Source organism: Trichoplusia ni, chromosome 4 (genome assembly GCF_003590095.1).
Source record: "Trichoplusia ni isolate ovarian cell line Hi5 chromosome 4, tn1, whole genome shotgun sequence".
NCBI classification, from domain to species: domain Eukaryota; kingdom Metazoa; phylum Arthropoda; class Insecta; order Lepidoptera; family Noctuidae; genus Trichoplusia; species Trichoplusia ni.
This window is the reverse complement of record NC_039481.1, coordinates 757,713-772,514: the sequence shown is the minus strand read 5'-3', so window position 1 is coordinate 772,514 and position 14,802 is coordinate 757,713. Positions and strand designations below refer to the sequence as shown.

The 14,802-nt window shown below is 34.8% G+C and overlaps 1 protein-coding gene across 1 annotated transcript in view; it reads left to right on the top strand.

Annotated features, from left to right (window-relative positions):
- The window catches only part of LOC113492457 (nephrin-like), an 83,008-nt gene extending 73,915 nt beyond the window's left edge, over positions 1-9,093 (top strand). The window contains exons 9-17 of the mRNA XM_026869906.1: positions 4,101-4,237; positions 4,995-5,154; positions 5,478-5,635; positions 5,872-6,028; positions 6,440-6,606; positions 7,488-7,680; positions 8,000-8,177; positions 8,456-8,634; positions 8,889-9,093. Coding sequence (XP_026725707.1) covers positions 4,101-4,237; positions 4,995-5,154; positions 5,478-5,635; positions 5,872-6,028; positions 6,440-6,606; positions 7,488-7,680; positions 8,000-8,177; positions 8,456-8,634; positions 8,889-8,965 — 1,406 coding nt within the window. The 3' untranslated portion in view covers positions 8,966-9,093. The remainder of the gene's footprint in view (positions 1-4,100; positions 4,238-4,994; positions 5,155-5,477; positions 5,636-5,871; positions 6,029-6,439; positions 6,607-7,487; positions 7,681-7,999; positions 8,178-8,455; positions 8,635-8,888) is intronic.
- Positions 9,094-14,802: the final 5,709 nt, after the last annotated feature.

The following is a 14,802-nucleotide window of genomic DNA, read 5'->3' as shown; positions in this document are numbered from 1 at the left end:
AGCGATTATACTCGTTTGTGCCCACAATACGACTACATTCCATCTGTTCTTCCAAGTTAGCGATCGTATCAAAAATGAAAACTATTACGTCCAGTATTATTAGTTATTATGTGATCCTCAACCACCCGCCTCAACCTATTTCTGAAGTTATTGCTTTATAATTGCTAGATGTAGGCCAGAGGGTGGCCGTTTCAATCACCTCCTTGCAGTATAACTAGCGGTTTGGAATAAACAGAGCTTTCTGAAGCGTGGCCTATGTGTAATATGCATTAATATTGCGGCTATTACATTCATTACGCTGACACACCTAATTTACTCAAGCCTAATGAGGTAAATGAAGCACTAAGCGGTCCTCTGTGAATTGGCACCGTTCGCTGCGAGTCTCTAATGCACGCTCTCCACACACTACGATACGTCAGTGTGTAGCGTCCGCTAGATGCTAATAATTGATGCATTGACACAATAGATGTGTAATCGGATTTCTTCACGTCAGACTGAGTTTGATTTGGAGAACTGGTTTGAGTAGGTATTGAAATATATTCTGGTCTTAGTGGAGTAGGACCTTATTGGTTCAGCGGTTTTTTTGTAGTTCTATAGTGGAAATTCGTGCTCTAATCGAGTTTATGTTTTTATCAAAGAATTTAGGCCAAAAATATTTTTAAGGTTTTAATAAAAAAAAGAATGAAATTCCGTTCTATATAAAAATATATTTTTTTTAAATGCCTAGCACTAAATTCTATTCGCAGGCAGAAAAACAATTTGTATGTCCGTACATGTTAAATTCTGCGAACCGAGTTTCAAACTATCATGACAAACCAAAAACTACGTGAACAAAATTCGTTGCTGTTAGGCAAAACAAACTTTCTCCCACATTATATTTAAACAGAAATAGTGTGACAACGTAAAGTCGTGACATTAAGTTAAACATGAACGCGTAAACGCGATTACTTCAAAAACGTAAGCCAGGCTAACTTTCGCTGCCAAGTTTATCTCGTCAAGTTAAAACATTATCGCTTATTGTCAAGGAGTGGGTTAGTATTTGTGGCCTCGTGTGTTAAGCTGTGATGTTGGCGCCAATGTTGGGGCAACGTTGGTTGATGCCATTTTGTTTTGCGAAATTATTTGTTTAGCTGTTTTTATGGATTTCAGTTGAATATTTTAAAAGTTTAAGGTTCTTTTATAGACAGTTTTATAATTACTTGTGATATTACTTTTATGTCCATGCTATTTGTATGTACGTGAAGTAAATTTTCCAACTCTTTCGTCAATTTTTTTCATATATTTCAGTTTCAATTTATCCTTTTAAACCTCTATGTCAAACCATAATTTATTTCAAGAAAACGATTAACAAATTCCTCTTACCTTTTCACCCCACCAACATTTGCCGCCAACACGCAAACACGTAGAACGAGCTTATTTAACTTTTTGAAGTTGTTAGTAAACTTACATGCGTAGGGGATGTTAAATAATTTGGTTATGATATAAACAGTTGAGTGTGAACCCCGGGGACGACACGACGGATTAACTTTGACAATGACGGAATACGGGGGAGAATTTTATCTTTGCCACTTTGTGCAAGGGTTGAGTTTGATGCAGAGCTACTTAGAGTTGGTCAAGTGTTGAGTTTAGATAACGTTTAAGATTTTTTTGAGTAATTTATAGAGTCGTTAAAGAATTTTATCTAATTTAAAATATTGGGGTAGGCGTCTATTAAAAATATTATTTTTGAAATGGTTTTTAGTGCATTAGTTGCGTAATTTTTCGGAATAAATGAAAATATATACTTATATTCATTTGCTGTTCTTATTTACATCATATTGGTGTACAGACAGTATGTTACAATCGTAACAATTTTTATAATTAAAAGCTCGAAAAAAATTGTTATCAACGCATTTATAAAAAGCCTTTGACACGTCAAAAGTGTACAGCAATAATTTTATCTAGTTACAAAATTATACTCAAATATGATGTTCCGTATTTTTTGTTGTTATAACAGTCCCGCATTTCCGTAACATAACAGGGGAACGCTAAAAACAAGTTTTTATACTGCACGCGGGAAATTACAAATAAAATTCGTTATTTTCAAAACTTATTTTATGCACGTACGAAATGCAGTAATACGAGTTGCAAAACAAACAAACAACGTAATAATTGTACTGTTGCCCGTTCCCCAGGTTCAAAGTGGGCCAAAGAGTGTACTGGGGCAGATAGGTCACAGTGTGAAAAACAATAACATGCTATAAGGTCTTGTGCGGTGGTGGCCTCACGTTTCTTTTGCATAAATTTGAATGCACGAGGTGTAGGTTCAATCCCGTGCATACGATCCGAACCGATCTGTACTTTCTTAATATTCTAAGAGACCACTGACAAACGGTTTAGGAAAACACTGTGAAGAAATCTGGATTCCAAAAAGTACAATCTGAAGTAGTCAACCCGCAGTGAGCCAGCGTGGTGATTAATGCTCAAACCGCCCCCATACGGGAAGAGGCCTGTTGATGGTCCAGCCGTGGAGGTATATATTATGAATAAGATAAGCTGCTATTATTTACAATTATAATAAGGCCTGAAGTATAGTTTGTAAGTACATATCTACTTGACTGATGACTGCGCGATTGACCTTAAAAAGACTATTGCTTTCGGCAAAATTATCAATTTTATAGCAATAAATTGCAGCAAGGATAGTTTTAGAATCCATAGTAATTAAACTGCTTGAATTTAAAACAATAATGACTCTACATTTTATAATTATGCACCCTCTATAAACTAATCTTTGCCCAAGCATTATGTAGGTCCGACTTTGTCAGAGCATCCGTGCTCTGAATAAACAATTCTGTCGTTGTCTGCCCCAATAGAAATATTCACTTATCTTCACGCTCTTTGTACTAAGCGTGGCAGCAGAGCTCCTAGCTGCTAACAATAGTCTGTTGTGTCAGCATCACTCGATATTGCGACTACTAAGTAGTTATAGCTCTCTATTTACTTCTAGCTCCAGTTATACTATGCATTTTGTATACAAAAGCTTCTCATTTCACATTACCTTTCTAACACCAGTCTCTGTCTTTGCAGAGATTCAAAAGAGGTTATTAAAAATAAGATCGAACACAGTTTGTAGCTCAATATTCTTCTAGCAGAGACTCTCCATAAAGGTTAGCTTGTAGTCTTCTTTACCTTTCGGCGGAAAAGCTCTGCTTAATTACCTATCTCTCTAATGTTTTTCTAAGTTGTTTTTAACGTAATATTTCTTTGGGTGTAAAACCTTGGTAAGGCGGATTAATTATTATTTAAAGCAACGTATGTATCGGGGCGACCAACTACTATTATCAGTTCAAGCACTTCGGCAAAGTCCAAATGTAGTAGGACGATCCCAATAAATACACTTGAGAACACCGTTACGGTAAAACAATTGTTTTAGAATTTACTTCCACATTCTGTTTGTATATTCAAGCTCAAATTGAAAACGACATGATATTCACGTTATTCACGTGGGCAATACCGCACATTACCGCCTACACAACTTAGTCTATAAAGGTTTTCGGCTTACACCTGTCAGTATAAAACAATACCTTAAAGAATTGACGCATTATATGATCAAACATGTTCTCCGTGTGGGCTGATATGACTACAATAAGGTTTAGTAAATTGCTCGTATAAAGGAAGGTGGCAAAAAAACGTATTGAAAAAAGATATTAAGGAAATACCTAGGCAATAGCGAGAAATTATGCATAACTTTTGTCCCCGGTCGGGACATTGTAAAAAATCACATTTCTACATTGTCTCGGGTCTGGGTGTTTGTGGTTCAAATTCGTTGTGTCTGAATTCCATAACACAAGTGCTTTAGCAACTTACTTGTGTTCAAAACAATGCATGTGGTGTTGGGCAAAAAAAAAATTGACTTTCATGATTTAGTAAAACAAATCTGACGAGCAATATACAGAATTGAAGAATTACGTGAAGAAAAAGAAGTAGACCAATACAAACTATTAAAATAAGGAAAATCAAAGGCTTTGGTAGAAACTGACGTCATAACCAAATTAAAAATATTATCTTCTACACAAAACAACATTACCTTTTGTATGGCTAATATTTTATATTGTTTACAGATCCACCAGTGACCCAGATATCCCTAATAGAACCGAAGGAGCCTCGTCTTCTCCGAGAAGACGAAAATGCTGTTCTACTGTGTTCCGCCGATGCCTCGCCGCCGGCCGTCAACTTCACTTTTTATAAAGGGCCAGAGGTAAGTTGAGTGTTAATCTATTGAAGAACATTTATGTAAATTGTTGTTGTAGCTGGGTAAAAATCAATTACGGTTATTGTCTCAAATTTGGGTGGAATACAAACAAAAAATTCTTTTAAATAAGAAATTAAAAGCAATTCATTTGCGATTTTGGTCAGGTTACACATAATAAAAATACATTTTCGGTACAATAAATTTGTCTATTGCCATAAAAGAAAAACTACACGATGTTTTCGTAACATGCAATTTACCATTACCTATCATAATAAAAACATTGTATCTTCAACAGTTTTCTACGAGCGCCAGTAATTAGCCCATTTTCATTCACGATACACCGCAACCGCTTCATACGTTTAAGAATTTATAAAATGAAAGCCCTAGAATTATAAAGAAATAACAAAGTTTTCCGTAAATACCAAGTTGGCATGTTCAAGTACCTAAGTCTGTGTTAGCGTGATTCAATAATGAGTATTTAATTGTTGCTTCATGAAAATTCAATTTGTTATACTGGAAAATAATAACTTCATAATAATGTTCTGCTCGTAGCACGGTGTCATAATTAGTTTTTCTTTTGGATTTTAAGCTGCTGATTAGATCTTTAATGGACATTAATTAGCTGATGCAAAAACTTAAGTATGATAGTGGCAGTTACTGCAATCATGTTCCAATTTTTAAGAACTAAATGTCTAAAATTTCTTGTCGCTAAATGAAATAAAATTATATGGAAAAGATGCTCTACCTTACATTTTTTAACCAGGTCCACCTAATCAGAGATGACCCGATAGGAGGTCTTTCAATTGAAAGCAATCGGTTGGTCATCAGAGGTCTAAGGAGACATCACTCAACAGTGTACAGATGCAGGGCACGGAACTCCGAAGGCAGTGCATTGAGTGACCCTCTCACCTTAAACGTCTTGTGTAAGTATTTATATTTCTGGCTGTTCTAAAGGCTGTTGATATTCATAACATTCCAACCTCTGCAATTTTACGCTTTGTAGGTCAAAAGTGATGGCCGAATATGTCGACCCATTTTATGCTGTCATAAATAGTGGGCTATTTTTGTGGAGTTCCACAAAACTAGGATTTATGATTTATTAGTTCGAAAAGCCTAAATTTGGTTTACGTTTTTGAAATACAGACATTTTTCAAAGCTAGCATAAACACTACTTGATGTGGTACTACTTGCACATTTGTCTTTTTTAAATGGGGACAAGTTCTGATATAGTTTTTGTCTCTCACAGCTCGGCCAGAATGTGCAGCTGGTAATGTTATCCAGCAGCTAGCTGGTGCCCCTGGTGGTGAAGTAAGGGCCAGGTGTTCTGTCACGGCACCGGCGAGTCGTGATGCTGGTCCGCTGAGGTTCTACTGGACTTATAACGGCACTAAAGATGTTCTACCGGTAAGATATTCCAAAAAAATATACCTATTTAAACGGTTTTTTTATAATGTATTATTTGTTCATTGATCAAGCTCATTTCATTATTATAATTTCTCTCTCTATTTTGTAGCTTGATAGTGTCTCCAGAAGTTATTTCGAAATTATCTATAGCGCGACTTCTGTTTCATCAATTAGGTAATTTTAATATCATATTACTATAGTCTGATTGATTGATATGCCTTTTACTCTTCACTCAGATACCAGCAGCTAACGTTACCGTTATGGGTTCCACAAGTACTGTGATCCACGGCCTGCCAACAGAAGCTGATGAGGATCTGGGCTGGCTAGCATGCTGGGCCAGTAATGATGTGGGCAATCAACGGGAGCCGTGTCTCTTCAGGATATTACCTGCAGGTACTTCCATGTTTATTTGGATCCATAGATGAGACACTTATATAATGATGTAGGTGGGCTATTAGCATGTTTTAGGAGAAAAGGTAACCAACTCAGACTTTACTATATGTATATAAATATAAATCGGGAATTTCAAACGTTTAAAAAAAATGTTATAACACCTTGCCTACCCACAGTAAAATCTATTGTGTCATATTCTGTTACATGACACAAAATATTAGTTAACAAAATTATCTATTTTAAATAACTCTTCGAATATTCTTTTGGTGGTATCGTAACGACATGGCAAAATTATTTTATTTTAGTTTCAAATACTCTTAAATTAGACCAATGTATTAACAACTAAAACTTATCAGTCATCACATAACAAAATCACGACATCACCTGCATGCATACAATCCTCTTCCACAGCGCTCCCTGAACCGCCCAGTAACTGCGAGATAGAAAACGACCTTCTCCACTGCGAGCCCGGCCATGACGGTGGTCTTCCACAGCGGTTCTTACTCGAAGCCTTGGAGGTACGGCATCGCACTGAAACAGCGCACGAAGACAATGAAATCTCCACTATGAACGACCAGGTGAGCGCGGCGTGGCTGTGGTGCCGTGCTAACATACTGATGGTATTTTTTGCATCCTAACCATCATCTTTAAGCCCTGAGATGGCTCTTTATGTATTAACGTTTAACTCTTCTTTTTGTGTAACTTTTTCTGTAATTCGAACCTTATTTGGTCCAATCTAAGAAACTAGGTATTTGTTTTAACTGTGTGTATAACAATAGTTCTCCATCCATCTTTTCTCCCAGATTCCATTGTGATTTCATTTGCTTTGTACCCAAAAAAAATTGAAAACATTTTACTCTATGAAGCCAAAGCCACTGAGCTGTTTTATGGTGTTCGTATGATATAAAGATTAAGTGATTTATTTTATTTATTTATTTATGTACGTAAGTATAATGTTTATTTATATACTGTTTACATTATACTTATTTACTTTGTATAAACCCCACAAAACTGTTTGCACAGTTTGTCTGTGGGCGTAATGACTTAATCTTGACTTCAGATTGACAATATAAAATCGGTTAGGCTTGTCCAGAAATAGTACGAAATACTTTTACTGTTCATCATGATGAAATTTTCTTTATCATTTGCATGTTCGGTATCTAACTTTCGTATTTATTTACCTGATATAACTGATTTTGTACTATTAAAATGAAAATGAACAACTGTTGGGAATTATACAATGTGTTATGTACTCAAGACAACGACGTGCTTACCTCGATGAAGCATTGTTCTCTGGTATTATAATGCTCGTTCAAGTGGAAAGATACTTAAGAGTCTCAGACATCATCTTTGTAACGCAATAATTTAATTATGAAGGGAAATGTTCCTGAGAGGATTTCAAACTTAAACCTTTTTACTAATATTTCCGAAAGACCAAATCCTTTTTTGCGATTCTCAGGGATTCTCGGCCGTTGGATTGACGGAAGCTGTATACAGAGTCAGGAATGACAAGCCTCAGTTCGCATTGGATGCTTTGAATCCGGGGAGGTATACATTGCTGGTGTATGCTGAAACACCACGAGGAAGATCCCAGAGACCAGCAGCGTTGCACAGCGTCTCGATACGAACTGCTGATGATTTGGATAGACCTGGTTAGTAAAATTTTATATTTTCTGATTGCATTATGGTACCACTAATAAAAAAGCTTTGAATATCAGGTCCGTTACTGCTTTTAAATACTTATAATAAATTGCACGTGAATATTGTAAGGATAACTTATTATGACACAAGTAAATATTCGTTTTTTTTGGTGTCATCGCTTTGTTACTAAGTTTGATCTGTTTACTCGTAAATTTGTCAAAGATGATCCAAGTATATTCAAAACAGATATGCACAACCGAAACAATGATGACGCAAGCAACAATATCTCCTAATTTTTTAAAGAAAGGTCTCAAATTCCTTTGCACCCAGGTTCCCTTCAAACGATGACTCCAGCACCGCCACCGCAGGCTCCTGCAGCTGACAACAGTGTCGCTCTACTAGTTGGCGCTGCTTTGTCTCTAGTCTTAGTAACTATACTGACTACGTTATGCGTAGCCATGATAGTCATGTGTAAAAAGAAGAGCCGGCCTAGAGATCCAGAGCAAAGGTAAATGAGGAAGAAACTAAAATTTCTATTAAATTTGAAAAATAGGATTAAATTTAGAAAGATTTTTAACATTGAGATTTTATCGATAGAAGATCTTGAAGCTGATTGTTGAAAGATCGATGAAAGTTTGACCATATTTAAAAAATAATCTTTTTTTCCACAATCAGCATTGAAACGTAGTTTTTTAGGTTCCCAAATTAGACCAAAGAGAAAGCCTAAACATATAATTACTTAATTAACCTCTAAGATATGTGCTTTAACTGCTTTTATGTTTTCAGCACTATACTTAGACGTAACGTTGGTGTGTCCATGTATGGTGGTTCGACTATATCCTCGAATGTTGTGCCCACTGTGGTGGTGAGGGGTCACAGAGGGTCCAGGGTCCTGGCTGCGAGGTGGTCTGGAGTCCTCGATGATACACCTCTAGCTGTACTGGCGTTGGATACTAGGCCTCATGGTACGTAATAAGGAAATGTTTCGTCTACTGAGCGTCGCGAGCGAAACACCCTCAAATTTTTCAGATCTTTACGAAGTAAAACAAAATAAAATTATTATGATGATAGATGAGAGGCTTTCGGTTGAAGCAAATATTCTACCAACCAAAAATCAGAAAACATAATAAAAATTCTTAAATACCGAACATCTTGTTCGGTATGAAATTACGTTATTAAAACTTACGTAATATTTATGAAAATGCTCTTACATTTCCAGACTCGGATTCAAGTCGAAGCGAAGACGATATCCAAGAAACTGAACTAACGAGCAACGATGTTCAACCACACACTTAATAACAATATTATTTTAGGTTTAAACCAAGAATATGAACCTTTACTCAATCATAAAGCTGAATAAACTTAGTGATATATAACTTAAAATAAACTTGATCGAGCCATATAAAAGCATGAAGTTACATAAATGAATGTTTCATTTTATTCGCGAGACTTTTTGGCAATTTATTAAAAACAGAGATTGAACATTATGAGGTAAAAATGTAGACTTAATGTAAATGTAAAGTTTCGAATTATATTTAAGAGATACGCACGATAAGTTGGTAAAATAATGACTGAGATATCACTTGTGATAAATTGCTCGGAATTTATTATACTATAAAATTTACTGCATTATGCAATGAGGACTCACGTATGGCAATTTCTCAGGAGCTTAGAGAATATTCTTCATATATTTTACTTAATAGAATAAAATTATAATGCTTTACGAAGGCAATATTTTTGTGACTTAGAAACGTTTGCCGATCAGCAAGAGTATGGTTAGCGACACAAGTCGATAGCAAAACTGCGACAAACGAAATACCAATTTTTTCAATATAGTTGATGCTACTGTTTTCTTTTCAATACCTATATTACTGTATCCAATTGTATTAAAGAGTCTTGTAAATATGGAACTGTTCATTGCCTTTTGTTGCTGACTGTACCAAGTATGTGCCAAATGTTTGGAATCAGCAACTAAATTTGCACTACGTGAGCGCACAAGATACGCTATAATAAATCGCTTACATTTATCAGTGCGAACTAAGCCTTACAAATGTAGTGCGATTTTAGCCTCTTATTGAATTTCATAAAGATTTTTTTCTTCATTAATATAAAGTGTAGCAAAGAATTTGATATAATAATAAAGAATGATAAATGATTTAAAGTTTAAAGTTATCTTTTAAAAGGGATTTAAGCGTAAAATAGGTGATGTGATTCGTAAATCTTAGAAGATTAAAATTAAAATAACAATCTTTCTTTGGAAATATTTAATCTTCATGAAAATTGCATTTTCAAGTGAAATTTCAGTTTTCTTTTATTTAATGCGGTGTATGCATGACTCAGTATTATTTTCTTAGCTGTTAAATATTTAAGTATGAATTGTGTATATAAAATATTTGTATTTGATGAAGATGAATGATGTTTTGCTTTTGTTGTAATTGTAGAAAAAAAGTAAGTTAAAATATGAAACGTTTCAGTTATAATAAATTATTTGGCACTCTTTTGGAACACGAATAAAATCTCTTTAGAATCACTTGATAAAATTTAATTTAAAATATTTTAATTTTTTGTATTTAATTTTCATGCACTGGGAGTGTCAAATAAAAAAAATCTCTCGACATTAACATTATTTATTAAATTGCTAACGTTCGGAGATCTACCAAAAAATTAAATAAAAAAAATGTTTATTTAAATTAATTTATCTGCCATATTTAAATAATACGGGTATTTAGACTTAGATATCTTAGTATTGTTCCATAAATATATAATTATAATGTAGCAGTAGGTACATCTCACCGATATTAATACAGCTTGTTAAACTTCTGAGAGCATGTTTTGATATTCAGAGCTTAAGAAATGTCGTTTATGAAGAGATAAATATAATTAGCAATCGTTCATTGATTATTCTACTAGAATTTTTATTCATATTTCTAGATTATATGAGAATGATTCAAATGACTCAGACTGATTTTCGAAGGCAGTGTTTAATGCGAAGATTTCTTCAAAAAAATCCTCCCTCTCTGTCATAAATAGCTTTAGAAGGCAGCTATATTTTATTTTTTTCTCCCAACTCGTGCGATGACTGTTCGCTGTCCCAATCGGTCAAGTTTTATTTTCGTTTGACTTGTGACCTGTGAAACTTGTCTTGACTCTTTCTTTTATTTCCTTTCCAACCACCAGTAACCAGCCCGCGTGATATACCTTCAAATCATCAAGCCTCTACGTCCCACGACACGACACCAGCTATAGCAATAGCTGCTGGCTTCCAATGTGTGTCCAAACTTTAGCCTATCATCCATGCGTCAGATGTAATATGTAGGAATAATACCACAAACATTTTATAGAAAGCCATCGATCACGAAACTCAAGTACTGTGCATGCAGGCTATAGGCTAGTCGGGAACAACACGAAACACGAATCAAAGTGTCGCACCGACTGCCAGTGTATCAATTTGCCTTGCAAACAAAGTAGCCGTGCGCCTGTTAACTGACACGGGATTGACCGGCTCTATTTAACCGTGACAAAGGTAAAAGAATAAAACCTTGTTTGACACGCGGAACTTTTTATAAAGTTTTAGATTTGCTGGATAAAATTCGGTGGATGTTAGTTGAATTGTAGAGGTTTATTTTTCTGCTTACTGTAAGAGGAAATAATAGTGAGGGTTAGAAAATAATGGTTAAACTGCTATGAATGTCTCAACATGCTCTCTTTAAATACTATGGAATTGTAATTTTAAGAGTACATTTTATAATAAATACCAAAGAACATCTGCAAAGAATGTTTGTTATCACATAAACGTAATAATTACACTGGAAAAGTAAAAAATACTTCAAATTTCAAATTTGTATTACAATAAATTATTGGTTATACGCACCAATAATTTCAGTTTCATTATTTTATGAAAATCATTTTTAATCCAGTTCAACTTTACAGGGGGCATACCACTTGTTATTACAGGACTATTTATTGTTGAAAAGAGATGCATCTTTACGTCTCGTAGTGCGGTATCTCGTTCTAATATCTAACATAATACTGTTTGCGAGTTCGTGGTAGGCCCCCCAATGCAGTAACAAAATGTATACGTTTTAGTATTACATTGTACAAAAATAAAGAAATGTAAAGTTCATTTACTGTTGTCTTATTTCTTGTAACCTCATAGGGTTCCTTTTTTACGGTTCTGTACCGTTAAACTAAAAACGAGACAATTTTATTAAGGTACTACTCTCAGTGTATCCATCTGTCTATGATCAAGCCAGCAAAAAATAAATAAAAACTAAAATAGAGTTTAAGAGAGAGAGAGAGTGCGAATCAGGCCTAAACAATGAGTTTTAACGCTTATTTGTCACTGAAACGTTTTAAAAAATTGTTTTCCTTGTTTTAGCGAATATAGTTTTGTTTTGCCTTCAAATAGTTGACTCACGATTGCCAAATATAAAAAAAATGCTTTTAAATCCAAGACCACCATTCCTTTAAACGCGAACGAAGTCGCGGGTGACAACTAGTATTACACATACGGAGTATGATCTTGGCAACGATTCTACCCAGATTTACTGTCGTGTCATGAAAATGACCGTAGCAGTTTACTATAATGGTAGCTATAAACTAAAACTAGAGATAATTAGGGCATATTAAGTGATAGTACTAACATTATTTAGCAATTTAGCGTTGATTGCTTTTAGGATTTAATTTCGCTATGAGGTATTTTGGTAGTTGCTTTAATAATTACGCGTATCTAGAAATTGTGAACTAAAGTATTGTTCTTCTGCGATTTTCTGCAATCCAAAAATAAAATTGGTACGTAGTGACGCGATATCAAATTTCTTAAAAAATAATTCCTAACTTCAGGTAAACCAATAAAAATACCTTAGCCGGACCGCATGTTATGTGTAGCTGCTTAGACAAAACATACAAAATATTAGGTGCACTAAACAACTCAACATCAAAATCAACATAAAACCGCAACATGTACCATTAGAGCTAAACTTTTTTAAGGTTACAAAATATGACGCCATCTTAACCCAAGTACCTACATACTAGTGATCTAAACTAGAAAACTTTTCAATAACGGCGGCGGGATCGTAAGCCGTAAACCGAAGACACAATATGAGGTTCCGTACCTGTACCATGAGCTCTTAAAATACGAGTGAAAGGGGTGTAGAAACGAGACGGAGAGATACTCTTTATAGAGCGTTGTCCCTTTTTCACATAGGCAAGAGTTTTGCTTTAGATGCCCGTGTACCTAACCGCGTAAAGCTTCACAGTAACACAGGTTAACTGGTACCGACTACGGCAATACATTGTTAACAATGTTTCTTCTCACTAGAGTAGTAGTCCAAAAAGTAGAAACTAAAAAATACATCATATCCTAAAAGCATTGGGTAAGAAAAACATGTTACACAACTGTTTCGGGTTTGAAATGCTGTCTTGTAATGAGTTGCGAAAAAAGTCGTTCCAAGGCATTTTTTCTTTTAAAGATATTTAATGTATTTATTTGTTTCTTATAAAAAAAAATATTCTAAAATGTACGAGTAAACTTCTCCACCTTCAAAACAGCCTTCGAAACTGTAAACTGAAAAGCCCACTAAAATTAATACACAGTTGTCCTCATTAAGCCGGGCGTTTAAAGTAATACAGACATTTCCACGTAACAGGGGAACTTTACAACAACACCGGTCGCAATAGAAAAACAGGCAGAAAATCAATTGAACGAAAATCTTAGATAACAACAGGTACTTACAATGTCTGAGTAACTTAGCCTATGTCTTGGGTCACATAGTTAGGAAAAACAATGGACATGCTGTTGCTAGGAAAAATCGTATTTTTTTATACTCTACACGACGAAATCCAGTTTCAGTAATGCCAGTTCAAGTAGAACAGCTGAAAACACTATGACGTTCAAATTCAAAATTTTAATATTGGATATCATAAGTTAGTTTTTTATAGGTATTGAATTACTGGCTTTCTGTTATATTTGCATAGTGACACATACCATAAACTAAAGGCAACAATTTAAGGAACGACTTAGTTCAAGCCGTAAACTAAACATTTATGCGCTTAGATAGAGACCGAATGCTATTTCATGAGGTTGTCTCTAGTCCTTTATGACACCGTAAGATTATATTAAAATAGTGTGCTATTCCGGACACAACTCATTTGCTTTTTAACTAATTGGAAGAACATTCGTGCTACAAACACACTTAAAAAAGGAACAAAATATCTTAAAACCATAAAACAAAAACTACACCCAACATTTCCAGTCCAAAAGAAATTAATTACGATCTCTTTTGGCAACACGAGCGACCAAAAATAATATTAATATTTTATGTCTTCCACAAAACTCCCCCGAACGGCAGTTAGACTAATATTTCTTCAACTTAAGAATCATGCCCAAGTCTAGACCATCACAGAATAGGCTTTGCTGTTAACATACAAAGTAACTATTCCCCTAGCAGAGATGGAACCGGGCTTACGGTTGAATAAACAATATTAATATAAGCATACATAAGCTTCACCATTCTTAGCTCATAAAAAAGGGATATTTCCCTACTAAACCATTCCATAAACACGAAGTCTCGGATAGATATTCTGCTGTCAACTTCATCCTTAGCCCTCAGGATATAAAGATCATTATTCCTTGTTTGAAGTTCAGTTTTAAGAATGCATCCAGATACTACGTAACGTCTCTTAATTCTGCTATAAAAGTATAGCGCACTTTAGTTTATTGCAATCTAAAGTTAATAAGAGTTAGGATGTCTCCCTTTTTGGGGATTATATAATGCGCCTTTTTTAATCCCCGTGTAACAATGGGAGGTAATCCGCTGAGAAGAAGGTACTTCAGGAAGATATCGAATTAACATCGTTCCACGTCGGCCGTTTGTAGTCATTGCCATCATTTTACGTGAAGCGAACTGTTTGGGGAACTCGTTACAAATTGATCGTGCGTCCATTGATTGGATTACTTGTTTAAAGTAGTCGGTCCTGATATAATTTTTAAAGAACTTTCAGAAATTCTTATATTTAAAGTTTCTGTCATTTGTTCGATGAGATGTTTTGCAGTATTAGAACTTTTGAGGAGTGTTTGCCAAAAATTGTTAGAATGAATTTCAAACAATAGCTCTTCACAGTCTCCAGTAGGT